The sequence below is a fragment of the Orbicella franksi genome, chromosome 13 (genome assembly GCF_964199315.1).
Source record: "Orbicella franksi chromosome 13, jaOrbFran1.1, whole genome shotgun sequence".
Taxonomy (NCBI): domain Eukaryota; kingdom Metazoa; phylum Cnidaria; class Anthozoa; order Scleractinia; family Merulinidae; genus Orbicella; species Orbicella franksi.
In genome coordinates, this window is record NC_138157.1 from 15,201,295 (window position 1) to 15,212,461 (window position 11,167).

General features: G+C 37.5%; 1 protein-coding gene and 1 pseudogene across 2 annotated transcripts; both read right to left on the reverse strand.

Moving 5' to 3' along the window:
- Positions 1–1,437: 1,437 nt before the first annotated feature.
- Positions 1,438–8,561, reverse strand: LOC145464952 (uncharacterized; annotated as a pseudogene). The gene is made up of 12 exons (XR_014041475.1): positions 8,477–8,561; positions 7,993–8,092; positions 7,787–7,883; positions 7,441–7,673; positions 7,193–7,310; positions 6,559–6,650; positions 6,265–6,385; positions 5,895–6,002; positions 5,221–5,397; positions 4,692–4,865; positions 4,527–4,603; positions 1,438–4,091 (listed from the first exon to the last, which is right to left on the reverse strand). The product of XR_014041475.1 is annotated as an uncharacterized LOC145464952 (transcript).
- Positions 8,562–8,574: 13 nt separating this feature from the next.
- Positions 8,575–11,115, reverse strand: LOC145464953 (uncharacterized). The gene is made up of 6 exons (XM_081448764.1): positions 10,750–11,115; positions 10,545–10,634; positions 9,689–10,051; positions 9,200–9,310; positions 8,763–9,001; positions 8,575–8,654 (listed from the first exon to the last, which is right to left on the reverse strand). The coding sequence occupies exons 1-6, from the start codon at positions 10,997–10,999 to the stop codon at positions 8,586–8,588; spliced, it is 1,122 nt and encodes a 373-aa protein (XP_081304890.1). The 5' UTR covers positions 11,000–11,115; the 3' UTR covers positions 8,575–8,585.
- Between the last annotated feature and the right edge of the window lie 52 nt (positions 11,116–11,167).

The window sequence follows — 11,167 nt, forward strand, 5'->3', positions numbered from 1 at the left end:
TTGTGCGAAATTGTCCTCTATTTCTACCATTGCATATAACCAATGTACGTTTGAGATGGGATTTGGTGAAATGGCGGTCCTTATTCACCTATTTCATCAAAATCGACCTTCCACCCGTCCTGCGAAATTGTCCTCTATTTCTACCATTGCACATAACCAATGTACGTTTGAGATGGGATTTGGTGAAATGGCGGTCCTTATTCACCTATTTCATCAAAATCGACCTTCCACCCGTCCTGCGAAATTGTCCTCTATTTCTACCATTGCACATAACCAATGTACGTTTGAGATGGGATTTGGTGAAATGGCGGTCCTTATTCACCTATTTCATCAAAATCGACCTTCCACCCGTCCTGCGAAATTGTCCTCTATTACTACCATTCCACATAAACCATGTACGTTTGAGATGGGATTTGGTGAAATGGCGGTCCTCATTCAACTATTTCATCAAATTCGACCTTCCACCCGTCCTGCGAAATTGTCCTCTATTTGTACCATTCCACATAAACAATCAACGTGTAAGATGGGATTTGGTGAAATGGCGGTCCTTAGTCACCTATTTCATCAAAATCGACCGTCCACCCGTCCTGCGAAATTGTCCTCTATTTCTACCGTTCCACATAAACAATGAACGTTTGAGATGGGATTTGGTGAAATGGCGGTCCTTATTCACCTATTTCATCAAATTCGACCTTCCACCCGTCCTACGAAATTGCCCTCTATTTCTACCATTCCACATAACCAATGTACGTTTGAGATGGGATTTGGTGAAATGGCGGTCCTTATTCACCTATTTCATCAAATTCGACCTTCCACCCGTCCTACGAAATTGTCCTCTATTTCTACCATTCCACATAAACAATCAACGTTTAAGATGGGATTTGGTGAAATGGCGGTCCTTAGTCACCTATTTCATCAAAATCGACCTTCCACCCGTCCTGCGAAATTGTCCTCTCTTTCTACCATTCCACATAATCAATGTACGTTTGAGATGGGATTTGGTGAAATGGCGTCCTCATTCAACTATTTCATCAAATTCGACCTTCCACCCGTCCTGCGAAATTGTCCTCTATTTCTACCATTCCACATAAACAATCAACGTGTAAGATGGGATTTGGTGAAATGGCGGTCCTTATTCACCTATTTCATCAAATTCGACCTTCCACCCGTCCTACGAAATTGCCCTCTATTTCTACCATTCCACATAACCAATGTACGTTTGAGATGGGATTTGGTGAAATGGCGGTCCTTATTCACCTATTTCATCAAATTCGACCTTCCACCCGTCCTGCGAAATTGTCCTCTCTTTCTACCATTCCACGTAATCAATGTACGTTTGAGATGGGATTTGGTGAAATGGCGTCCTCATTCAACTATTTCATCAAATTCGACCTTCCACCCGTCCTACGAAATTGTCCTCTATTTCTACCATTCCACATAACCAATGTACGTTTGAGATGGGATTTGGTAAAGTACTGGTCCTAATTTGCATTTTTCATAGCAATCGACAATTAACTGGTTTTGCAAAATTGTCTCCTCTTTTGCTATTCCTCATTTCTCATGTGAGGTTGTGACATAGTCGTCCATATTCAACTCTATTAGTAAAATCGGCCGTCCACGCGTTATGCGAAATCAGCCTCTATTCTCACCATTCCCCATATAACGACGTTTCAGATGGGATTTGTTGGAATAAATACACCTTATCTGAAGGTTCAACATATCATACGGACGGACATTTTGCAAGTTGCCTATTGAGCAAGGAACAAAATGTCGGCACGTCTTACATGTTAAAGCATTGAATATTATTAATCCAGCATTATAAGTCAAAGTTGGGGTCGTTTAGTCTAGCCATTTTGTGGCTCCGCTTCCCTTCCGTATTTTTTGCCCTGTCCTACAGTGTAATAACGTATAATAATTTGCAAGTTCTCTTGACCTTTTATCGTAAAGTGGCGCAATAATGTTTCTTATTCAGCATTACCTAAAAACGTTATGCCTAACTGTTCTCTTTTTTCACCATACTTAACCGCGTTTATGTCAGATTGCAAGCGTGCAGCCCAAATTAAGGTCACTTGCATTTCAATACTAGCGAGATGGGCCGGTTTAATACTAGAGACATGGTACCCGTTTGGATGAGTTTCGGCAAACATTTGCTTTACCTGTCAAGACGAGCTACTTTACGAAATGCACCTTGAACGACGCATTACGAAAGGTAGCTCGTCTTGATGGATAAAGCGTCAGATGGCCGTCATTGTACAAGAGACGCAAATTTATATAACTGGAAATCAATCATGCGAAAAATGAGAACGGTTGACTGTTTACAGTGGCGGATCTATGGGAGGACCCCCTCGTTACTGTTGGTAAGTGGTTTTTTTTTTTCTACTGAAACCTCCCTTGAACCCTTCTAAATTTTTCTTCAGATATGTAATGACAGGCATTTTAGTTGCCAAAGTAAGAAACCCTAACAGAAACTATTAGTCCATTTGAAAGAGAATTACCATTTACACGAAAAATATTTATTTATTTCACTTGAATTGTTATTGTAAGGCACTACACTACTTCTACAACTTCACAACAATTAGGAATTCATTCCCTTTCATTTGAAATTCCAGAAATTATTTCAAAACTACAGGCATATTAACACGTGAACTTTTCATTAATTGTCACTTAATGTATAACATTCAATGCACACAATGATTTCCTGGCAAAAGGCCTAAAATTTATGGGATTAACAATATATCAAAGAAGTAATAAATCAAATATGATCCTTATTCTACTCACTCTTTGCATTACGAGCAAATGCTAACAATTTGTAAGCAATCACGTCCTTGAGACAAGACACTTGTTTACAGTGTTGTTTACCTAACTACTAAACAATTCACTCGTTTGCTGTTCTTACAACGTTTAGGCTCTGACTAAGAGTAAACTTCCCTGGATGATAACCCTGCAATGCTCTCTATGTCGTCAGTTTTCGATATCATTTTAACATCAAGTACACATTTCAGTTGTTCTTCAAGCAATCGCACAAAATTGGCGTTTTCCTTACGTAGAACACAATAAATGAGACATGTATCAATGCAAGGTAGTGATCCAAAGGATTTAAGGCCAAAAAATGAAAAAGAAAACGGAGATTCTTGAAATACTTCTTATACATTGCACATAATTTCGATACGGAATTAAAAAGTAATGGAAGACAGATTACCATAAGTGTGACCTCTCATATCAAGGAGTTTCTGACATTCCATTATAAATTGATATAAGTTCCCAGCGTGACCTAACAAAATTTCGGCTCCATGCATTCCGTGTCGATGAGTGTCAACTAAGACGATACCACCGCTTTCTAACGCCAAAAATAGAACAGTTTTTTCGTTCACGATAAACAAGGCAGCATTCGTTGGGTGGGGGCCATTGCACAAAATAGATAACTGGTGTTGTAGCGTTGTTGGTGCATGTTCATCACAAACTCGTACAGCCAAAGGTGATCCTACGGACACACTGACACATTGCTCTGCGACAGAAGCAGCCTCTGCAGCGGACAGGAAGCGATGCGGTAGGCTATGTCGACAGCGATCATAGAGCCGGTTTCCCACTCTGATGGATGCAAGTAGTAATTTAACCCACAGAGGGCATAGTGGACGCAAGGATTGAAGATCCAGGCGCTCGTGCCATACTCCGTGTGCAAAGATTACAGCTATGACGCTACAAGCGGAACTTCCGTTTCGTCCATGTAGAGTCGATTGGCTGATTTCAGGGGGAAATTTCCATGAAAATGTGTTAGACTGGGTAACTTTCTCGCCAACAACGTCTACATTTTCTTCTGGAGTTGGCTGGTAATTTGTGGGCATATCATCATCGGAATAGTCACCGGTGCTGTCGGAATGGTCATCGTCATAATCATCAACATCCTTGTCACCATTTTCTGCGTTATCTTCAATGTTGAGGCATTCTTCGTATCCACTCCCTGTTAATGCAGCTTTAAATTTGGTGGCTGCACAACAGACTTGGCTCTTGCAGAAAGCAATCCCTTTTTTTGCTAAGCTCACTTTTCCTCGAAGTACCGGCGCACTTTTTGAAGTAGTTTTGTACTTCGTTTCCTATTTTCATGAGTAATGAACAAAATTAACAAAAATGAGAAAGTGTACTGAGTAAAAAAATAGATATATATATACTTAATGAAACTATACGGCAACTGCTCGGATGTCGGGACGTCCGTCTATATGTCCATCCGTCCGAACGTCTTTAAGTGAGTGAGCGAGCGAGCGAGCAACCAATTGTAATTCTGCACGTTTCTTATTAGAAGACACAATGATCTAACGGGTAAGCACTTAGCAGCTTAAGCAGAGTCGGGGTCCCTGAAGAGGTTTTCCTGTTGATGACACCCACTATATATGACTTTCAAAGTTCCTTCTTCGACTTAGGATCTCTTAGCAATAGGAAAGGGGACCTTCAAAACGGTAACTAATTGTTTCATACTACAAAAACCAGGATAAAATTAACAAAATCGGTAACTATAATCGTGAAGACTATACCGTCAAATCTGGTTGGATAGCTAGGGTCACCATTTCTGAGTTGTCATCCAGGAGCATGTTGGAGTCGCAGTCGGGATCTTGAAAAATGGAAAACATTTTTAAAACCTTGCCAAAAACATTTTCGATCGAAATTGTAAAAACTAAAGCCATTTAGTAATCACTCACTCTCCAACTTGTCCTGTAAATCCACAATCTCCCTTTCAAGATGAGGAATGACAACCTCCAAGTAGAATGCTATGAAGTTTGCCATCTCCTTCTTGATAAGAGCAATTTCTTCGTCCCATCTCCTGGAAATTTGGTGTTTTTCTACGATGATTCTTTGAATCCTTATAGGTGTAGCTTTATAAAGAGATCAATAAAACATAAGAGTGTGAGATGAGTTGGTTGTTTAATGAAAAAGTGTATTTTAGGCATGTCATAAAATGATGAAAGTAATTGTGTACGCATCGATTAAGCGATACCTATGAGAATAGTATACGCGAATCTCCCAGTCAAAATCAGCTGTTTCGGCCTATTTGGGCCTCGTCAGCACGGCGTAGCAAAACACTCAGTTTGAATGGTGCATTCAAGTGACGGAGTAGCTGAGCGATAAGCAGCCGTGGACAGCAATCAGTACATGTATTTAGCAGACGTATTAATGAACCACATCCAAATAAATCAATTTAATGGGTATTAGATATCTTTCAAAGTTCACCTGTATTTCCTCCCCAGGGGAAGTTTCCTTTCATGACTTCAGAGACAGTGCATGCAGATTGAAGGTTGGCAACTTGGTCACTCTGTGTCTGCTCATTGTACAGCTGTATTCGAGAGGTAAGTTTGGCCTTTTCTGTAGAAATTTTACTTCGCAAGCGTGTGCGCTGCTTGGATGACTCTAAATGGTATTTAATTAGGTAAAAAAGACATTTTGACCCAAAATCATCATAAAGTAATTAATGTAATAAATGACGTTCAAAATACAGACATAATCACAGCTCAAAAATACGAGAAGAAATAAATAAGTAAATAAATAAATAAAAACATAGATAGATAAGCAACCAAGCAAGCATGCAAGCAAACAAGTACATATATGTATTAAGAATCCGTAAGGACACAGCAATTGTCAATGTTCTCTTCATTAACATTTGCTGTCTCGCACGTTAGCATATTTGCATAACTTTTGAACCTTTTGTATTCATTGTTACACTTGTTCATTCCACCCAAACCAATGAGGACCTGAGCTAATAGGTGGAAACGTCATTCAAGTGTTTTAACCAAGCGTTGTTTTCTATGTTTTTAAGAAGCCAGTTGTAAACATTGACTGTATTTTTAATATCATGAGTCCTGACTACAATTTTAGTGTAAGTAAATAAATGGTGTGACCACACATACCAGCCAGTTTGTTCATGGAATGGGAAGTCTGCTCTATGGTTGAAACCAACATTTCTATTTCGTCTTGAAGCTGAATACTGCTGGAAGTACCCTTGCAGGATTCCACTTCTATTTCAAAAATCAACATTGCTTTCCAGTAAGCATCACTTGTAAATAGATCAGTCAGTTACAGTTGTTATTTCATCTTTGTACTTCAGAAGGTAAGGTGACAACATTTACACTTCCCAGTTCATTTTTACTAACAGAAAACAATATTTGGTAGGTTAGGAACGTGTTATAAAACGGGGTAGATTTTCATTCCAATGTCTACTATTATTCCAATTATGAGTTACAGAAGGAAGTAATGCCAAATACACAAAATTTTTATTACCTTGTGCATGACTAACAACAGAAAGCTTCCAGTCATCTGATTTGAATTGATCCAATGATACACCATATCCATCAAGAGCTTCATTAAAGTCTTTGAGTGATTCATTCTGCATTTTAATAGCCTTTAAAAAATAGCAGTGGAAAAAAAAATTGAAATTAGGGAATGACAGAAATTTAAGGCAAAAGCTCTTTTCCTTCTTTAATGAAAATTAAAACTGGCTGTGAGGTATACTAGGAGAAATACATATAGGTCTTTATCTGTTTCAACAAATAATGTACACTGCTGCATACTCACACGAGTATATCGCTGAGCAAGACTTTGGGCCATACCAATAATTTTTCTTTTGTTCCACCTCAGGGCATGCTCTGTAATAAGCTCTTCTCGATCTTCAAAAGGGTAAAAAAATAGTAATGAGCAAGTATAAGATCAATGATTTTAAAACAGTTTTGTACTGTATGCTGGTTTATACTGTATGCATGTTTATTGAAAAACTAGACTTGTTATATAGCAATTCCTGAGTTTTTATTCATTTACAGGCCATTGTACATGTAAGACCTTGTTTACCATGGAACACAAATATGGTAGGTGTAACTACATGGAGACAGCCAGTGAAATTAAATATGGCAATTTTTTTTAATAGAAAAATTATAATTATTTGCCTAAAATTGTAATATTTTACCTCACTGGCAAATTATTATTCCACTCACCCTTGTTGGCTACTTATGGCCAATGCAACATAAAACATCTTGTTGGCTAAATAACATCTCAAATCCAATAACATATTGTTAAATATACAATGATGTATTTGGGGGTAACAAAAAAATGAGTCAATTTGTAGCAGAAAAATTCTTTTCTTTACAAAAGAAAGAAATAAAATAAAAATAAGACTCTTACTCACACTCCGTCACTGGTTAAAGTTTCCACTTACCCTCAGGAAGCATGTACTTTGTAGTGTTTCCACAACGAGACATGTGAGAATTGATCTGTTCCACTTCCTCACCAGTGGAGCAGGCACTTCCATCTTGCCATCGACCACCCCATATGACCTGTTTAACATAAATAATAGTAGTAGATCTTATTGTGCAACTTGTTCAAATTTGTGTAACTTATAATTCAAATTAGCTTTCATTTACAAACTTTAAGAAACTACACATGTATAACCATTATAATTTATACCTGGCATGTCCAACTGTGAGCTTTTGCATGCATTACTGACAAGGCTGGTTTCATATCGCAGTTTTCTAATCCCCCAGCTTTTCCAGCCCACTTCCAGTATTTGCAAACTATATCTTCCCAAAAATAATTGACACCGGCTGGTATCATTTTTTTCTGATGTATAAAGTTTGCATAACCATACAGCTCTCCCTGAAACATGTTAACTGCCCACTGAGCCAAGCCATGCCTGCAACCTACATGATTGTATAAATAACATTTTCAATAAGTATACAAATGCATCCCTTCCATATACAGCTGTAGATTTTCAGACCTAATACATTTATGACAATATATATTTCATTTTGACCTGCAATCTCAAGTCCAGTCTCGTCAAGTTTGGCTGCTTTTTTGCCATGGTTGTTTGCAGCCCTCCCATGTGAATCACCACATCTATTATCAACATCCTGTGGTCAAGCAAAACTCCCATCAAACATCACGTCAAGAAGATAAGCTCTAAAAGCCATCAATTGACATAAATGTATGTCATACAAAATGCATTCTAAAGCAAAAAACCTTAGATTTGGACTTCTTTGCATAAACTGCCTTCATGTGGCTGTCTACATCATGGTTGTTGGCAATGAAGAGGTCTCCATAGTATGATGGCCTTCTTTGACTAAGTATGTGAGAGACAATTTAAAAACAAAATTATTGCATTAAATGCAAAACTGGAATTTAATTTTAATTAATATCATCTCTGAATTTTTATACTACTTCTATTTAGTCTACATATTATATTACTAACAGAAAGCAAACTATGAATTCCCTTTCATTAGTAAATGAGGTGTTTTATTGTTTTAAAGATTGTATGTAAAACAATTTAGAAGTTTGCTGCTAAGGACCTTGATTCAATGTTGAATTACTGCCACAGATTACTGGAAAAAAGTGTTCTGAAAACTGATATGAATTTATGCTCATTGCATACTTATAATCCACATCATGAAAATCAGCATTTTACCATAATTTGAGCAATACACCTCTAAACACAGTGAATGCGAACCTTCCTGATGTCTTGAAACGAAAAGTTTCATGTTTCCATCGACATGGCAGGAGTGCTGAAAAATTGAACAAGAAGGGCACTTCATCCAGTCAAGCCCTTGCAGACAATCTTACTCATACTGCAAGAACTTCCACTCTTTAAAAGACCTTGAGAATGTGGTATGATTAATGGTTGGTGCCTGTTGAAATAATAATTTTTAAACACCCTTTTATTATTATTATTATTATTATTATTATTATTATTATTATTAATGAGATTATTATTGATTTTAGAAGTGGACTCATACCCTTCCTTTCATAACAGAAACATCCTCAAGCGCTCTGATAAAGGAGCTTTCTGAGGTCCCAGGCATTCTCTTCTGAAAAGCATCCCACAGATGAAAAAGCTGCTGATCAAAGACATAGCTTGTATCTGTGGGGCTTCCTGGCCAATACCCTGCATGTACAACATCACTTAGGGACCAGGATGGAGAAACAAAATTGCACTGGCTACATTGGATGGTAGACTTGTTTAAATCAAATCGTCCTGGAACAAAGAAAATATATAAGCATTTGCAAAACAGCAAAGAAAAAAAAAACAAAAAAGGGTGAGAAAAATGCACTACTATGTTTTACAACTCAATAGCTCCTGATCACAGGAAGGTGTTCCATCAAGGTACAGTTAGAGCAAATTATTTTTCATTTCTATGAACATGACTTGTAACTCATTCAGTCTAAACACTACCTTTCTCATTCACAACAATGACCACTCCTGAAGTTGTTAATTGGCGTAAAACCCCAGCCTCTTTACAGCTTGGGCAGTACCCAGGCAAACTGATGAATGGAAATGGCTTAACTTGCAGGGGAAAAAGACAGAACAAACCAGTTCAGGTTATTGATAACATAAATAAAGCTAGCATTTTGGTAAATAACCAGTGACTGGATTTCATAATCATTAGACTGAAAATCTACATGCATGTATAGTGTAAGCTACCTCAAAAGAAAGCAGCCCATATAACACTAAACCAACAATTATCATTACTTGGTTTTCAATTCATACATGTATGTATATTCTCTAAAGACTCAACAAGAACCCTGAGAATATAACAAAATTAATATCACAAATACAACATCAAACAAAGAAAAACAATGATGGTCAGCACAAATTTAATACATGTACAGTGGCTGTCTTCAGACTGATGTTCTTCCTTTTAGATATCTGCTTACACTGTACCTATGTTTTGCTTTACTCCATTTTCATCAATTATCACAGTTGGAGGAATAGCCTGAAAGAAACCATCAACAAACCCATCTCTGTTATGAAATGGCAAGAGAGAATGCACATTTACATCACATGAAGAGCAGAAAAATTTCTTTGGGCAGTCATGACATCTTATAAGTGTTTTCTCTTCCAAACATATCCGACAATGATCAGGTGAAGGGAGGCTCTCACGATTAAGGAGAGCTTCTAGCAGCAGCTTTCTGTTATTATCCCAGCTCGATGACAAATTCACCATTCTGGTCTCCCAATTTTTAGATGGATTATTTGTAGAGCTGAGAAACTCATCACATCTTGCCAAGGCAGCCTCGAGATTGTCTGTGGAACAATATTCATATCTATGTTAATTATATCTGAGATATATCAGGAAATAAATTATTACTATTATTTTTATTATTATTATTATTATTATTATTATTATTATTACTATTATTATTATTACTATATTATTATTTATTAGGAAGATAGAAATGTTTTATGCGTCACAGATTTCTCTCGCACTAGCAGAAAGAATTTTATAGAAAACTAAATGTTCATCCTTGCTAGTTTCATAGGTTAGGAATGTCTGGGATTATTGGCGAAAAATTCCAATTGCTGCTAACACATAAAAGAAAAATAAAGTAATAAATGTAAATCACATTTTTGCAAACTTCAAATCATCAAAAGAAACCAATTCTTTAACTATCCCCTTTTTCCAGCTGGTGAGTCACACACTCTAGCTCTCTTTCCCTGATAGCGGACACTAACAAATTTTAAAATTACAACCATCAATTTATGACTACCAGTTTCATGTGGATAAGAAAAAGGTTACCGTCTACGCTAGATGATGATGGCATGTACTGTTGATCGCCAATGTCGCAATCATCGGAATCCGCCGAATCATCTGCAGTTTGAGCTGGATCTAGATGCAAAAGGGTTTACTTTGTTACCGGAAAGACAGTTCCAAGTACATAATGATTTTAACAGCAACGAATGACATGAAGTATGATAATCATAAACCAATAATATGATTATACCGCTTGAACTTGGCCGCTTGCGATCGTCTTGAAATCTGGGCTTGTACGGATAGTGACTTTTCCTTCTCCCAGTCAAGGGATCCCGAAAAATACGGAAACGCTTCTTCTTTGTCGGCTTTTTTCTATTCTCAAGTAGTTGATTTGCTTCCTCTAAGGCCTCTTGGAGCGCTGTTTGGGCGTCTTTTTTCGTAGCCTTTTTTAACCTTGACGACGCCATTTTGATTTCTCCAAAAGCAGTAAGAGCTTGCATTCAGCGGTTCTGGCGGTCACAAGAGGCACCATGGGAAGCCAGTACTGAAATTGATGATTATAGTGAATTCACTGGGTTTTGACAATTGAGGCTATTCGTCAATTCGGAGGGGAGACCATGTTGTCGTACTATAGTACGTACTATGACGGGTGACGCCCGCGTAATTTG